Genomic DNA, 17,263 nt, shown 5'->3' with positions numbered 1-17,263 from the left:
TGCAGAGACAAAGGCATGAGTTCAGTTCTTGCAAAGTTCTTCCTGCGTAGATCCAAGTCACATGAGCTGGAGAGAGTTGCAGTTGCATCCAGAGCATGCTCCATCCCTGGCGGTGTTCAAGGCCAGGTTGGACACAGGGGCTTGGAGCAACCTGCTCTAGTGGAAGGTGTCCCTGCCCGTGGCAGGGAGTTGGAGCTGGATGAGCTTTAAGGTCCCTTCCAACCCAAACCAGTCTGGGATTATAGTGGTAACTGTACAGACCAGGAATGTGAGCAGAAGGGTCTCTGGGGAGGATGCTCCCAAATGAAGGATGTGTTTGCCCAGCATGAGTGTCATGTCATAGTGTGAAGTGAAACAGCCCAGTCATAGCACTCCTCACTTGACTCGGCATACTCCAGAGTTACAGAATTCCCTCAATGCATTAATCCCACCATCAATTTTACAGGAGGTTGGTTTGGAGTCTTGGAGATTAAAGTTGTCTTTTGGCCTTTTCTCACTACAGTGGCTGCTGCAGCATGGGCTAACCAAGATCTGAGCCTCTGGACTTAACCGTGATACGCAGGTTAAGTGTATTAACAGAGAAGAATAGATGGAATAATAACAGGAGGTAGCTGCTGTCTGTGAGGAGATTTGGAGTTTTTCTTCTATTTGTTGTCAGTAACACTCTTTTTTTCTGTTTTGACAGGTTCTGTTTGTTTATACTCAGGTGAGTGACCTCTTTGTAACTTGCCTGGTTTTGTGATCAAGAGGAGAAATGAGGGGACTCTGATTCCATGATATGCAGCGGGGGTTTCACTACTAACGGCATGAATCATGCATCCCATGAACTGGTGTCTCTAAACCTTGATTAAACTGGGGGTGAGCATTAGGAAGGATAGGTCAAATCTACAATCCTGATAGCAGCCATCATAGACATTGCTTTCACTGAATGAAATCAGTGGTTTTAAGTGGCTTTCTATTGTATTTCTCCATGAGACAGCTCTGTGTTGGTCTTGAAAGCTCCTTTCTTTTGGATAGAAGGTGTGCAGCGATTCTAGGACAGGTCTAGTGTTGTCTTCACATGCCATAAATCTGTTAACTCTGGTTTTTACTCCTGGTTTTCAGTCCCAGCTGATGCCTCAAACCCCCAGGACAGTGTTGTAGTGTCAGTGTTGAACATCAGTGCTGCAGTGGGCTCTCAGGCTGTGCTGCCCTGCAAGAGCTACCGCATGGTGTGGACCCAGGATCGCCTCAACGACCGGCAGCGTGTGGTGCACTGGGACGTGTACAGCAGCTACTATGGGGACAACAAGATGGAGAGGCTGTGTGACATGTACTCTGCTGGAGCTCAGCGAGTCTACAGCTCCTACAACCAGGGGAGGATATTCATGCCCCAGAATGCATTTACAGATGGCAACTTCTCCTTGGTGATCAAAGGTATTAAACAGCATCTTTTCTCCTCATGCGATCTGCAGAATGGAGGGTTTGTCACTAAATTAACTTGGGGGCTTTTTAGTGAAAATGGCTATTTTACAGAGCATTTTCTATAAATAAATAAAGGTAAGTAATAAGATTGAGGTTCTCTGAAGCACTGGCAATAGCATTTTATTTCCCTTTGAAACAGTCCCATTTTAAAAGAGAATTGATAACAACTCGTTGCCTGAAAGTTATGTGGGCTTCTCGGGGACCCTTCTCTTTCCATCTATTAATACAAATATGTTCCACAGAAGAGCAAATAACTTGAACAAATTATTATATTAGGTGAGGTGATTCTTCTCTGTTTAGCCCACCCTGCTGATAAGGATGGGTTAGAACTAAGTTACATAAAGGCCCTTTTGCATCCATATAAGCTTTCGAGAAACAGTATAAATGACAAAAGTAATCATTGCCTCAGTATAAAACATCCAACTTCCCCTCTCTTCCCTGTTATGCTAGATGTTGCAGAGAGTGATGCAGGCACCTATTCTTGTAACCTTCACCATCACTACTGCCACTTATATGAAACTGTGAAAATCCGACTAGATATCACCAAGAAAGGTAAGTGTGGCAGACAGCTTGGTGTTCCTTTCTGCAAGGGACTGGCAACTGGAGTCCGGTGGCCACCAGGGCTCTGTTGAATTGAGTTGTAGCTGATTCACAGCAGGCCTTGCATGCTGTTCTCTTCTCTGTGTCAGAGAAGAGCAGTGTGGATGCAGGGTTTTGCCCACCTCAGTTACAGGTTCAGGGCAAAGATGCCTCAGGAGACTTGGAAAGCATTGGAATTGTGGTGTTCACTATGCTGTTTGCTGTCAGATTCCCTGAGTTTCAGAAATGTTATTCAGTGTTTATTCAGTTTATTCCTTTCTTGCCATGTGCCAAACAATGCGTGGAGCCTGGTAAGTTAAATATTTACTCTAAATGTTTACTGCTCCAGCAATAGAACATCCCCAGTAACAATCCATCATCAGTCAGGTTAGCCACAAAGATCTGCTGTGTACATTGGTTGGTGAGCTTACCCTGAGAAGCCCGTAGTTAAAAAGCCTCCTCAAGTTACCACACCTTAACTCCAGCTCTAAGAGTAAGTTTCTAAGGGCTGTTGGCAACTGCCAGTGTGTGCCAGCCATGCCACACGTGCATCACTACCATGCCATTTAAATCTGTATAATGCACAAGAGAAACTCCTGGGGCTGATTGTGCTGGGAAGCTGTTGGAGGGCTGATGGGATGGTAGAGAAATGCATCTCTTCTGCTGTTCTCACAGCTTCTCTGCAGTAAAAACAACCAGACAGGCCTGTGAGCCCCAATCTGCTCATCTGTGTTTTGGTTCTTCTGTTATTCCTTGTCAAGAACAAAGTACTGAACACTGCTTCTTGAACTCCTCCAGTAATTAGGGCATTTGTGGGTAGAGAAGCATTTCCTGCGTGGAGGATTGGGATACAGCATATTGAAGATGAAATCTGTTATTCCTGTTCCCTTCTTAGTCTGCAGAGAGAATATACTTCCTGCTTTCTGAAGCACAGGATTAACTTTCACTTACAAAGAAAAGAAAGTGGTTTTGCTTAATGCATTGACCTAGAATGTAGAAAATAAAGGTGTGTTTCTTTACTGACTGCTGACATAAGTGTGAAAAAGGCACTTCCAAATCTTTGGAGGGGATGTGTTAGAGGATTGAAGGGTCTGAGAGCAATCTTAGGTGAGCTTGGAGGTCCTTAAGAGTAAGACAATCAATAAAGATGCGTGTAGCAAGGTTGCACAAGCTTGTCTTGTCTCCACAGCCAAGGATGCAAACCAGTACTGGGATGGGGAAATGCAAGTGATTGTTGCTCTGGAAGGCAGCACAGTGATGCTGCCCTGTGTGAACCGTAACCACATCTGGACCGAGCGGCACAGCGAGGAGGAGCAGCAAGTGGTGCACTGGGACAGGCAGCCCCCGGGCGTTCCTCACGACCGGGCCGACCGCCTCATTGATCTCTATGCGTCTGGGGAGCGCCGCTCCTACGGGCCTCTCTTCATCCGTCAGAAGATGAACATCACTGACACAGCCTTTGCCCTGGGAGACTTTTCCCTGCGGATTTCACAGCTGGAAAGTGCAGATGAAGGCACTTACTCCTGCCACCTGCACCATCACTACTGTGGCCTGCATGAGCGCAGGATCTACCAAGTCTTTGTGACGGAGCCGGTGAGAGAGAAGAAGGTGGTGAACCTCACAACTCACAACGTTGCCCCAGCCATAGGTAAGTGGCTGCCAGAAGTGGTTCTCCTGACTGAGGAGGAGATAAGTATCTACAGTTGCACCTTTGATCTCTAAAGAGCTCAGTAAGCCACAGGAATATAACACATCACTCCTCATCATCACCTCGAGAGGCCTTTGCTCCAAATGCCAAAGCATCCTTTCCTTTCCTGTACCTCCACAGTGGTCTGCAGGGATCCCTGAGTGCCAGCAGCAGGGAGCATGGTCAAGGCAAACCTCTGCCCTGCAGAAGTGCCACAGACACCTGAGAAGTGAAGGTGCCACTTAGAGCAGCAGTGAGGTTTCCTTTATGAAAGTTTCTCACATTTGAGCCAGGGCTATTCCTACCCTCAGGGTTAGAAGAGTAGGTGAGGTCTTGCCTCCCTCGCTACTAGTGTGTGGGCTTGGTTGTTTCTGAGCTATTTCCATTGCTTTGGTGTAGGAACTGCATGTGTAGGATACTAGTGAGGATCCTGTAGAGCTGCTTTAACACTGCTGCACCAAAGTGGGTGTCAGGGTGTCACCCATCAGGGTTAATTACCTGCAGTGCCATCATGTCCAGCTCCTGTTTTCTTTGCTCCAGGGCAATTCTGCAGCCTGTTCTGCTCCTAATGCTGACATGCCCTAAGGCAAACAAGCTGTTTTTCTAACAGCCTCCTTTTCCTGGTTGCTCTTATGAAGGTGTGGGGCTGGGGGGCCCATTCTGCTTGCCTTTGCTGTTACAACATGCCACTATTCTCACAGGTGTAGATTGTTCCTCTCCCTTTTGCACAGGGTTTAGGCTATGCACGATGCCAGACTGTGCAGAATTGAGCACCAGGAATTCTCCTCCTCCCTTCAGCTTTGCTTAAACCAATTTTCCAGTGCAGTGAACTCTCCTTTGAGCCTGCCCAAGCTCAAACCCATCAGGCTTAGTTAAAGCAGCAAAAAGAAAACAAAGATCCCAAGTTTAAGTCTTTTGGGTATAATTCCTTATTACCATTTTGAAACATTCATTGTGGCTTAATATTTATTGGCTGCTTAATAGAGAATTCTGACTTGCTTCAGACATGTTTAAATAGGTCTATTCTTCTGGAGCAATTGGCTTTCTCAAGCCACAGAAACCTAAACCTGCCCCGTGGGACTGAGCTTGGTGTCCAGAAAAGCCAGGCAGTGCTCAGGGAGGTGGTGCTGGGGCTGGGCTGACATGGGAGCCAGGCCATACAAATACCATTCTCCCTGCCTGCTGCCCAGATCCCATTGTGCAGATGGAAACTAGATCTTGCGTTCAGAGTTGCCCACCCAGGAATTGATTCCTCCCTTTCCTGGCTGTTGTCCTGCTGAATAGTTACCTGCCTGCTCCGAAGTTAGAACCTGCCAGGGCTGTGTTAGGTGGGAGTAGTGCCCTCGGTGCACGAGGAACTTGGTCTTCTTGAGAAAAGCCATTGCCACTGTCAGAAAGAACAGCCTCGGAGAGCTTTGTCCCCTGAGGGCAGTGAACCCTCAGCTGCTCTGAGAGCACCACACACAAGAATGTGCTGAGTCTCTGGGAATGAGAAAGAAGCTGAGACATCCGCAGTGCCTGTTTCCAACCCACTGCTGATGGGGAGCCTGCTGGGACATGTCCTGTTTGTGTATAGCAGAAAGGGCTGAGGTGCTGCCCCGTTCCATGAAACACCATATAGAATGTGGGGATATAACATGAAACCAAAATGAAACATCAGGAGATAACAAAAGCAAAACAAAGAGCTTTTTTCAGCAAGCAGCTATAGCTTTTGGCCTGTCTCCAAGGCCTGGAGCCATTTTCAGACAGGAAACTTCATCCTGTTTTGAATATAAGCACGAGCTCAGTTCTGCTCTCAATCTCAGTGATCTAAATATGGTGTATGTCTACTAATTCAGTGCAGTTTTACTCTGCCTTTGCTCTGGAGCAAGTGATAGGAGAATGGTATCTGTTGTGTCTCATGCCTATTGCTGAAGTATTCTTAATCCTTTGTCAGCCTTGAAGAGAAATTGGGCCACATAGCCAGCATTTGGGAGCTCTCTTGCTGCAGAGCTCTTTACTTTACAGAAGAATCCGACCCTTTACACCTCAGTAATGTTCTTCCCCCCCATTAGAACTTCTTTTCCAGTAGCTAAGCCAGATCCCATGAGTGAACTGGAGGCAGATGGATGTGCTGTGTTGAGATGTACTGGTCAGATCATGGTTACAGAACAAACCTTCATCAGGGTAAGGAGCAGTGTCTGTTGCCTTGGTTATGCTGTTCTAAGCACTGGCAGCTACTGGGAGCAACTCAGTCAACTGCTCCTCAGTGCCTCAGTTTCCCCAGTTATGGGATACATTCTCCTGCCTCCCTGGTGATGCACATTGAAGTGCAGCAGTGATGCCCTGTCAGAACATGAGCATGACATGTATTTTTACTATTACTTGATTGAGTAAACCCAGGAGGCCCAAAGATGTTGAATCTCTGTTTCCACTGTTTGTTGTTACAGTGACCTCTCCAATGTTGACTAAAGTTTAACTCAGCTCCATCCCTATCTTGCAGCATGGTGGGAAAACAAAAAGCCAGGAATAGAATGTATTTGTGTGTGCTGACTTCTGGCTCAAGTGCTGCTCCAGTGGCTGCCATCTCGTTGTGGCAGCTGCTGAAGGAGATCCAGAGGTTTCTTAAAGTAGGACTGTCACATACACTGTTTGCAGCCTTGCGAGTGGGTTTGTTGGTTTGGGATGTTTTTAGCTTAGCAGTGGTGAAAAACACATGCCAGTTTCCAACACTACGGCCAGCAAGCACACAGCATCAAGCAGTCCCAATATAAAGTGGAATATTACTGGAGTGGAGGACTACCAGAGCACAGCATATGTAAAACCTCTCAATGCTCTAGGACTGGTGTTAGCATTAGCAGTTCTGGTTTCAAAGTATGTATTTCAATCCACTATTGTCCTACTTGAGTTTATTGTTGGTGGGTTGGTGTTTTTAAAGGCTGGAAACAAACTACCTGACAAAGTGGAACCAGTCACTCTGCCACGTCAGCATTCCTCCCATTAGGACACATCTGGTAAATGGTACTGTGGGTTTGGGGATATTTCCCCCCATCTTTCCCCTGATTCCCTCTGACCAGTTTACAGGATTGAACTCCCAAGGGAGCGGTAGAACTCCGCACTGGTTCCTGCCTGGTGGTCCGTGACTGGTCCCTGTCATGGGGTGAGGGTGTCACATTCAGCTCTGTTTTGAAGAGCAAAGCACCCCAGCGCAGGGGTTTGTCTGTGCCTGGGCTGGATTTGTCCATTCCTCCGACTGCTGCAGGCAGAGAAGTCGCTTCCTCTTTCTATGTGTAAAACATTGACCTATTTATTTGAGATCTCCAAAAATGTTCCACGTAAAGAGTTTTGAGTTACCCTTTCCTGCGCTGCGGAACTGAAGCGCGGCTGCACCCACAGATGGAATCTTGGCTTTTCTTTGGGGGATTTTATTTATTTTATTGATTTTTTTTTTTTAATATTTTTAATTTTATTTCAAAGGAAACTCATTCTTTGGCATTGAAAATTCCTCCCACTCTGTAAATTATAACCCTTGGCAGGGAGGGGCTGCTTCATACTTCAGCTGTCTGGAGCCCAAGCAACGTGGTGTGTGTGATGTGAGGGACCCAGAGGAGGGTTTTGTTACCCTGCAGAAAGACCTGGGGCTGTTTAGTGTCACTTCTTGCTGGACTTGCCCTCTGCAATGAACAAGGACATGCTCATAGCCAGGCAGCAGGAAGGGAATGTGCAATAGTCACTGTTAGTATTTCATGCTCCTGGGAAGTATAATGTTCCTGCGAAGAGCAGAGACATCTTCTGACAGAGGTGCAGTGTGTTGTGAATTAGGCTGCATTTGCCTTTTTCTTCATGCACTTAACATGCTTTTTAGGTCCTTCAGGGTCACTACAGGTCCTGATAGTGGCAGGACAAGGGGGAATGGTTTTAAACTGACACAGGGGAGATTGAGATGAGCTCTGAGGCAGAAGCTCTTCCCTGTGAGGGTGCTGAGGCGCTGGCACAGGGTGCCCAGAGAAGCTGTGGCTGCCCCATCCCTGGCAGTGTTCAAGTGTTCCATTCCAACCCAAACCATTCCAGGATTCAGGGTCCTGCATGTGCCCATGCTTTGCCTTGGATGCCCATGACAACTATCAGCCTGTTTTCCTTTTCCTCTGCCATCAGATCCAAACGTTGTCAGGGGCCACAATGTGATAAATGTCATCATTCCCGAGAGCCGGCTGCACTTCTTCCAGCAGCTGGGCTACATCCTGGCAACTCTGCTGCTCTTCATCGTCCTCCTCATCATCGTGGTGCTCATCACCCGCAAGCGCCGGCAGAGAGGTGAGTGCTGGAAAACACCAGCCCTGGTGGTGCCTATTGAGATAGCTCCTGGCAGCAGAGCTGGTTCTGCAGTCACTGCACAGCTCAGTGCTGAAGGCAGTGATGCTCTGCTGGAAACCAGCACCATACACACTGGGGAGGCCTTTGCAGGTGCTGGTGCCAAGAGAGATTCATGAGTGTGGTGTAAAACTGCCTGGTGAGTAAAGGGAAGGGTGGTATTGGAACACACGTGAGTTCTTGTTGATTGGAGGGACTGTGGAATCAGCATCACAGATAAGGAGCGTTGTGAATACGTCCTGAGTGTTCTGGTTCTCAGTGCTCTGTGGGAGGGCTTGGTTGGAATGGATGCAACTGCTCATCCTATTTCTTCTCCCTTTTCAGGTTACGAATACAATGTGAAGAAATATGGAGAGTAAGTATAATTACAGCATCTATTATCTAGGCTTAGAGTGCATAGAAATGAACTTTTGGGCCTCAATCCTCAGGTGTCACTTAGAGCCTGAAACAGCTGAGGATCTGGTTAGTAGCCATGTAAAGCACAAGCTGTTTGATAGAGTTTATTCATTGCTTTCCCCCAATTCTTTTGCAGCTTTATACTCCAGTTAGTGTAATATTGCCAGGAATATACACTTGCATGATGATTGCATGTTAGGGAGCAGCTTCCCTGCTGTCAAAGTACTGGAGGGGAGAATGGTTTCTAGGGCTGATTTGGCAATTGCATCTCCTCTTGTCATACTTTGGGAAGTGATTCACAGATGACATTCTGTGAGATGTCATCAGGAGTTAGTGGTGAAGGGGTAATGCACAAATCTACTGTAAACCCTGCTGTGAGATGGTTCCTTTATGTTTTACTGTATATTATTAAAGTGGAAGAGATGGGGAGTTTCCAGTGCATATAGGTTCCTCGTTGTTCTAACCTCTGGACAAACATGTGGGGAAAGAAGAGCCACAGCCAGAGATCTGGAGGTGTTAATAGAAAAGACAGTAAAAGGAAGAGAGAGGAGAACCAGATTCACTAGTAAGCAAAGTGACCTTCTGGAATCTGGCTGATACCTTAAGGGCAAAGGCAGGAAAAGCACCCATGAACAGTGGTTGCCAATGCTGTTATCTATCTGTCATGCTTCAAATAAACACTGTCACTTAAATTCTCTAAAGTAGATTTGGAAAAGCCATTGGTGAAGAAGTGTGAAAGCAGGCAGTTGTTAAAGGATGTGCCCATTTTTCACTGTTATTCCTTTTCAGGAAGGATGTCAATCTGAAAGAGTTTACAGTCGACACAACAGATCTGACTCAAATCAGAAGTGAAGACGTCAGGCTGGGTATGCATCAACCAGCAGCCATTCTCCAAACCAGGTCAAAACTGGTTATAACTGAGGCCCCAGAGGTGTATACAGGATCTGAAGTAAAGAACAAAGGGATTGCAGAGGGTGGGTTGCAGAGGCCAGGACAGCAGCATCCTTGTCTCTGTCTCAGGAGAGCTCCCCTAACCAACTGCATCAGTCACCTTCACCTTCCAGCATTGTGTTACATGCTGGAAGACTCTGTGGTACCTGTGAGGAGCAGGAAGCTGAAGTCTGCATAACTGATTAGTGCCTGGGGCAAAATTAAGTCATAGCAGCTTTCCTTTTCCTGCTGAGTGCCGGAGTAAGTCCATGAGTTACTCCTAGAGATCTGGAGATGCCAGACCCGGAGTACTTCAAGGAAGGACCCATTCACTTGGAAAGTGTTTGGTTGCTTTTAATGTTCTAATGGCTGTGTGAACTATACTCCTCCCTTACACAGATTACAAAAACAACATCCTGAAGGAGAAGGCTGAGCAAGCCAGAAGCTTCCCAGCAAAGAACATTGATTTAGACAAAGGTAATAACGACTTGCTTCGCCCTAATTGGTGGCTGCAGGAACCTTCTGATGGGTTGAAGGAGGGAAGAACACAGTTTTGCAGTGAGCTGACCAAGCCACAGCCGAATGAGGAAGGATAAACATCATGACAGATGGTAGGAGGAATGAGAACCTAGTTGCCTTGCTATCCTTTCATCATGGAGCCACAAGATGCAAGTAGTGATTAGGCTGTTAAAGACTTTTGGCGTGGCATACACAGATTCTTTTCTTTATTGGAAAACGAATGCCTGGAAGGGCTGGAATAGTGCATTCTGTAACCTCAGAGGGAGGTGTAGCTCAAAAATGTCCTGGCATGGTGTTTGAGATGAAAACACTGTGCAAAAGGGAGTGTTTAGAGCTGAAGTAGTTTATGGGTAATGGGCAGGCACTTACTTCATCCAACAATAGCAAACAACTCTCCCTCTCTAGGGGCTGAATCTCCCTTTGCTTATCCAGTATTAATCCTGAGTATTATGCCTCAGTTTGTAGAGTCACACTTACGTCAAACAGTGCTTCTAAGCTGTTGTTCAGTTCCATGACTCTTCTCATATGAATTTAGAATATAATAAATTAGACTGAAATGATATCAAGAAGGGAATGGTGTGGAGAGTCCATGGGTTGCCTTAGACCTTCCTGATGGAGTTCTCATGATATTTTTGCCTATATTCTGCAGAGATGATCTGTGCAATGGTTCTTTCACAGTTAATCTCACTGGGGGCTTTATGAAGAGGGTACTGGGGACATGGTGGACTGCAAATGGTCACTTGTCACTGTGTGGCTGACTCCATATTACAGTGTGCTGCTTTGGATGGTTTGGAATATCTCTCCAGTTACTGACCTCCTTTTCATTTGCTTTCAGATTTCAGGAAGGAATATTGTAAATGAAGACATTCCCAAGCTGCTGGCTGGACCAGAAGCTTCAATCAAAGATAGATAAATGGAAGAGAGATGCCTTTTCTTAATATCGTGTCTCTCCAGTTACCATAGATCTTTTCACATAGACTTCTCCCCACTAAGCACAAGGGTATTTGCAAATGCTTTTTGAAAGAGTTAGACTGTCTTACGTGCACTTACGATGGGTTTGGGTTGCCTTTTCTTCTTCTGTTCTCCCAATCCTCTATTCCCCTTCTTCTTTCCTGATATTATTGTTGGTTTTATGCATCAATGATTTTTATGAGCTGAATCAGCAGACCTTTTGCTTTGATGTTACTGCTTTAAATAAACCAACCTGCATCACTCATCCTGAGCCATCATTGTATCAGGCATTTTTCCAGGCAGTGTATTCATCAGGAAAATAATAGCAAAGCCTGATTGTGATCTCTCATAGGGTGGTATAAATCAGTGTCACATAGCACTTTATATATTCCAGGTCAAGTACAGAGAGTACACCCCTTCATGAATGACAATGTAGATACCTCATTTTGTGAATGGGGAAAAGGGAGGCACACAGATAACCAAGGGTAGGGTTGGGATCAGCTCCAAAGAGCTCTGGAAGCCTCACTCTGTATTGCTCACTCTAAGCTTGTTTGTTGATTTGTTTTTGTTTCAGTGCAAACCAAATCAAATTTGGCATGAGCAGACACACTCAGCTGAAGCTGATGGAGTTACAGTGCTGTAATACCAGTCTCAGTTAGATCAGGACCAGGAATGTTATGGAGAGGGCTAAACTGCCTGTGTGGAAATCTGGGATGTGATTTTCCTGCAGTCCTTGGGTGGATCCAGGCCACACAGAGCTTGTGTGCACATCAAAACCAAGGTATGATTACAGCACAGGTAGACAGGTAAAAGGAATAGCTTCCCATGAGGAGACCATAAGGAAGAAGAGTAACAACACACTCCACTAAATAGCCTGTCAGGAATGTTCATGGGCCAGGGTCTCACAAGGGCAGTTGAGGAGGGAGATGAATTCGTTCTTGTGGATTTTGGCGTTGTTTTGGGGAGCAGATACTCAAGATAGTGGGGCTGTGGGCTGAAGGGGAGTTCTACATCTGAGCACTGTGTCAGGTGGGGATGTCAAAAGATCAGAAGTCAGTAATTCAGTGTTATAATCCCAGCAAGTTAAAGCATCAGGAAAGCTGGAGAGTGTCAACAGTTCTACACAGCTCCTCTGACTACTTGGGATATTCTGTGGCACCATTCCCAAACCAGGCACTCCTGTGGTCCTTGGGGCACAGAACAAAACCTTTTTCCTACTGTTGTGAGCATGATGACAGTGGCTTGTGTTCTTGTTGTGTAAGGGTGAAGGTGGCCAAGGATTGTCACTACTCTGGTGGTCTGAGGAGAATGGCAGAGGGAGGCTGGTGGCTGAATGGGGCTGGGGAGGGTCTCCAGGATAATGTGGGTGGTGGAAGTGCGAAGAGGACCTTATGTGGAACTACTGTGAGGGTGAGGGAGGATGTGAGGGTGATGGTGTGGCTTCAGTGTTGAAGTAGTATCTGGTATCTCAGTGTGATTTCTTCTTGGGGATGGAGAATTCTGAGGTCTTTGCAGATGATGAAGTAGCTGTGGTCCAAGGAAAGCATCCCAGTCTAACAGTTAACAATGAGGAATGTGACCTGCAGCCTGGTATGTGTCTTGGCTGTTGGTCTTAGACACCTAAATCCCATCTCAGACCCCCTCTCCCTCCTCCCCCAAACAGCACTGACCTCAGCTGTTGTGTGACAGGCCTCAGTTACTCTTGGCAACTCAGAGGTTTACTACTGGGTGTGATGGTTGTGAGTTACACTGAAGCTGAGCTCAGCTCCCAGCCATGCCAGAAGCACGGGGTAAGGCCTCCTGTGTACCAGAGGGAACTGAGTTGCCTGTTCAGAAGCTGGGATGTCAGTGCTTCAATGCACACTTTCTACAGGAGTGGAAAATAGACCATGGCATTTTGCATAGATATTAATACTTCTCTCTGTCAAAGAGTAAATATATTGGGGACCCTTATTTTTAATGCCTTCAAATATTACTAACAGAATATAACAGTAGAGGTGGAGGTTCCTTAGCTACAGCTGGGCAGATCCCGATCTTTTAGTTTGCTTTGCTTTTCACTGCTCTCTGGCCAGTTTTTCTGGTTGGTGATTGACTTTCTTTACCTTCACTTATTCACACCTACAGAAGTGCTCAGATTGGGCAGCCCCTTGAGTGATGGAGTGGAAGGTCCATGTCCCTGTTTGCCTGCTCTTCCCCCAGAGCAGACTTCAGGCTGCCTTTGGCTGGATCTGATTGAAATCCCAGCCACATTCCTGCAGGTGTGTAAGGCTGCACTGGTTATTCCATCAGGGTGGCAGAGTCTCAAGTAATTGTCAGTAATATCTTTCCCCCTCCCTTTCATGTCTGCGAGTCAAAGGTTGGAGATCTTCACTTGCCAGTTCACATTGCTTAGCACAGCTCCTATAGACACCAGCTCCAAGTGGGGTTACTCATAAACTCCAGAGGCATTTCAATATTTGATTTGACTTCTAGGCTGCAAAATAGCTTAAGGGGAAAAAAACTAATGTGTTCTCTGAAACAAGTACGAGGAAGAGCTTTATGAGTTCCTCAGCCCTGCTTTGATCCCTGCTTTGAATTTGGGTAATGGTCAGACACGCCAGTATAATCCCAGACTGGTCAAGATGGGAGTCCAAGCTGAGATTATGGCCCTTTCTTCTTCAGGAGAGACATACGTTGTGTGATTGGACTGATGATCAGAACAGTGGTTTTCAGAAGCAGCCTGCCACATCCTGTATGCAATTTAGTATGTTAAAATTGCGGCTGAGAGGCAGGGCTGCTGGAGAGGCAGTTGTGGTTCCAAACTGCTGAAAAGAGAGAGGAAGAAAACTGAACACTAAACTGAAGAGTTTTGTTTGTTTATTTCTTAATACAGAGGAAGTATCAAAGTCTGTTTGCCCTTAGACACAGGTGAGAAGCCATTTAGGTCCTTTACATATGCACTTTGTATTCTGTCAGGCTTTGGCATTGGCATGAAGCTGATCTTGCAGGTGAAAACAGAAGACACAACTTGCAGTTAACCACTAGACTAGGGGCAGGACCCCTCTTTTCTGCTCCCACTCTGCCATAGGCTCAGTGCAAGTCCAGACAGGTTGGTTTTCTCTCCCTTTCTCCCATCTCAGCCTTTCTTTCCTTAACACAGACAGAGGCAATAACGTTGCCTCTCATGGAGTAACAATCTTTAGATACGTGGAGCACTTTGGTAGATGTGCTTTGCTGGGTTATCCAAAGTCATGTTCCCACTGTGCTAATGGAATGCTGCTTCTTGACAGACTTCTTTACCCATCACTTTGCAGGCTCTTGGCAGGCTTTGCCTCATTGTAGTCTCCTTGCTTTCCTGAGACGTGCATTTTATGTTCAGTTAGTTAAAATACTAATAACAAGCCCTAATATTTTCATACCAATTACTTCTCAGTGAGTACTCTGTGGGCAGAGAAATGAAAGTCTCTATTAGGGCAATGCATGGACTGTAAGCTCTTGTTGTGGGACAAGGAAAGAGTGTGTGGAAGTGACCTTAAAAGGGGTTAAAACTGAGACTAGAACTACAGCCCTGTCTTTCCAGCTCTGTGCACACTCTGCTTCCTCTCAAGACTAAGAGGACTTGTTCCATAAGGTTGGGTTTTTTGTTGTAACAGAAATAATCATTATTATTGTTACTTTTACCATTTATCATTGCTGTGTAACTCTCCTGACATTTAAGAAATAAAGGAGACTGAAGTTTCAAGTTAAGGTTGATTCTTCTTTCTTGCTCTAAGCTGTTAGCCAGCATTAGCTAATTCTTCCCAATAGCTGTGCACTGTGTTTCATCTCAGAGCATCCTAAGGTGCTTGATGAAGTGCAGATGGGATGCAGTTGTTCCAGGGATTTCAATATGGTTTCCACATGGGACATCATCATGTGCCTTGGTCATGGGGCTCACAGACAAATTTTAGCCTTCTAAAAGCATCATTTGATGACCAGATCTGCAGCCGTAAATGGAGTTCAATCCATCTATCAGAGATGAAGGATGGCAGCTCCTTCATGGCACCTAATTCTAACTCACAGGTCCAGAAGGAAAGATAACATATCCTGCTGGAATAGTTAACTTCCCAGCCCAAATTCCTCTTTTCCTTGCAGAACTAACACCTTGCTGCACATTCTGCTCTTGGAGGGCTTCCACCCACTAAGTAGTATCCCAGGTGGCATGACAGAGTTCTTCCAGGGACACTGGTGGAAACAGCTTGTATTGCTGCTTGGAGGGACAGTGAAGGTGCAAGAATTTGAAGGATCAAAAGCAGCTTACAAAGCTAAGAAGTGGCAAAGAATAGCATTTAGCAAACTAAGATTATGGACCAGCTTGTCTAGCTCTGCAGAAAGTAGCATTTTCTCTCTTACCTGGTTAGAAATCATCCTACAGCTGGTCTCCTCCTATTTCACACCACTTCTTCACTGAGGTGAACCACCCTGTGGTGGCTGCTTGTGCTTTCTTAGATACCAGAGGGGAAAAAAAGAAAGAAAACCAGGTTAATAGGGTTGGAGTTGAACACTGAGAAGTGGATGGGGAGTAGTTCCTTCTCTTCGGGCTCTGCTGAGAATGAATGATGGGTTCTTGAGCAGATGGGGCCATGTACAATGAAGATCTCATCCAAAGGACCCTTTACTGGTACTGTGGTGGGACTTCACTGGTCTGCCACTGCTATGCCCTCTAAGTGAGATTCCTTACAGTGAGGAGAAGCCAAATGAGAACTACCAAAAAAGATACTTTGGGCAAAGTGAGGTCATCCTGGAGCTGGTGCCAGTCCCACCGGGAACATCTGATGCAACAGCATTTTTCTAAGGTTTAAACTTATCTTTTTTATTCCCCCTTAAACGCCACAGACAAATTAGAGCTGTAAGAAGATAGCATTCAGATTATACTGTTGATGTTGGAGCCAGAGATGCCACCATATTGCTGGACAGTTGTTGGATTGGGTTTCTATATTTGCTCATTGTTGGGAGAATACAGAGCTTGAGTGGAATATTTTAAGGGCTTCATAAAACAAATGCAGTGTGTACATCCTGCTACTTTGTACTTGCAAGGCACTGTGCATGTACAAATTGCTTGGTTCCCTCTTGAACCCAGTTGTCTTGAAGAGTGAGGTGTTCCTGCATAGCTTTAGCTAGTGCTGGGTGTGCTTCATGCTTTAAGCTCTGCTGGTACTGGGCTTTGCTGGCAGGCTCCAGCCCAGAGTTTCTTTTCTCTGTTCCTGTAGGCAATGGATGTGATTTTCCAGGAAGGCAGCTGGGAACAAGGAAAAGCTCATTTAGCAACCACAGGGCCTGCTTTGCACACCACTGAAATCAAATATTTGCGTTGTCTTCAACTAGTCTAAAATGAATCCAGATTGTCCCCGTTTCCTTCAGCCTCCTGCTCTGGGGAGAGTCTTTACCAGGGCAAAAATCTCTCTCTGAAGAACCCATCTACAGCAAATGCATGATGGAGAAAAAGGTAGTTCCATCAAAACCAGCTCGATGCCACTCAGTGATTTGAAATGCTCAACCCCTTGCCTTTTGCAGTAACATTTCCCATCTTTCCAGACTCATCTTTACTGTTTTCATTGTTGCTTTAAAATAGGGTCGAGTGCCAAGATATAGGAGCATTTCAGCAGCTGGGGTAGGGAGGCTGATGCCATTCTGTATGAGTATCTGATCTTCACTTGAGGTTTGCTGTTGCTGGGAGATCTTGAAAGGACAGGAACATGGTTTGTGAATATAAAAGTACTACAGGATCACACTGTAACAGAACTGAGATGCATCAGACTTTGGTAGCAGTAACTGAACAGTCATCAGTAGACTCAAGTTAGATGAAAAAGAGACTGAAATTGGAGGAGACACTCTTCATTCCTATGAATCCCATAAGCTTTGCCCATCTGCTGACAACATTGCTTCATGTTTTCCATTACATTCTTCTAATTTCTTTTTAGCAGTTCCCGTGGAGCACCAACATGAATGTTGTCCTCTATTCTCTATACAGAGCCTCATTCTTACAGGCCTATAGGGCAATATCCCTCCGTAACACACATTCCTCAGTGAAGAGGGGTTTGGAAATGTCACTGAAAATCCCCCCTGCCATTTTCCCCCAGGTTTATCTGTATTTGAATCCAATGGCAATGAAAACCCCCAGGAGGCTGGAGAGCAGATTGCTGCACTGCAAGTCTTTTGCTTCCCTCTAGTGTTTAATGTCTTTATTTTCTTCTAAACTAAGCAGTCTGCGTTCTGCCGTCACCTGACTGTGCCCAAGGGCTGCACAGGGCAAGAATAAAAGGAAATAAACCCTGCAGGTCTTTTAGACCAGATGCATGGGTAGCACAAACTGACTTGGACTGCATCCTGCTGACATGTACCACCTTAGGAGCCAGCCCAGCATCTTAA

General features: G+C 45.8%; 1 protein-coding gene across 6 annotated transcripts in view; it reads left to right on the top strand.

The window, feature by feature from the left end:
- The window catches only part of MXRA8 (matrix remodeling associated 8), a 29,986-nt gene extending 18,839 nt beyond the window's left edge, over positions 1 to 11,147 (top strand). For 4 of the 6 annotated variants that reach the window (XM_032920317.1, XM_032920319.1, XM_030507580.1 and 1 more), the window contains 8 exons: positions 686 to 706; positions 1,105 to 1,416; positions 1,915 to 2,016; positions 3,233 to 3,691; positions 7,865 to 8,023; positions 8,405 to 8,435; positions 9,266 to 9,342; positions 9,806 to 11,147. In XM_032920317.1, the coding sequence (XP_032776208.1) occupies positions 686 to 706; positions 1,105 to 1,416; positions 1,915 to 2,016; positions 3,233 to 3,691; positions 7,865 to 8,023; positions 8,405 to 8,435; positions 9,266 to 9,342; positions 9,806 to 10,002 (1,358 nt within the window). In that variant the 3' untranslated portion in view covers positions 10,003 to 11,147. The remainder of the gene's footprint in view (positions 1 to 685; positions 707 to 1,104; positions 1,417 to 1,914; positions 2,017 to 3,232; positions 3,692 to 7,864; positions 8,024 to 8,404; positions 8,436 to 9,265; positions 9,343 to 9,805) is intronic. The other 2 variants (XM_032920320.1, XM_032920318.1) reach the window with 2 other exon arrangements.
- The last annotated feature ends 6,116 nt before the right edge of the window (positions 11,148 to 17,263 follow it).

This window comes from Strigops habroptila, chromosome 16, assembly GCF_004027225.2.
Source record: "Strigops habroptila isolate Jane chromosome 16, bStrHab1.2.pri, whole genome shotgun sequence".
In the NCBI taxonomy this organism is placed as follows: domain Eukaryota; kingdom Metazoa; phylum Chordata; class Aves; order Psittaciformes; family Psittacidae; genus Strigops; species Strigops habroptila.
This window is presented reverse-complemented; position numbering and strand designations above follow the sequence as displayed.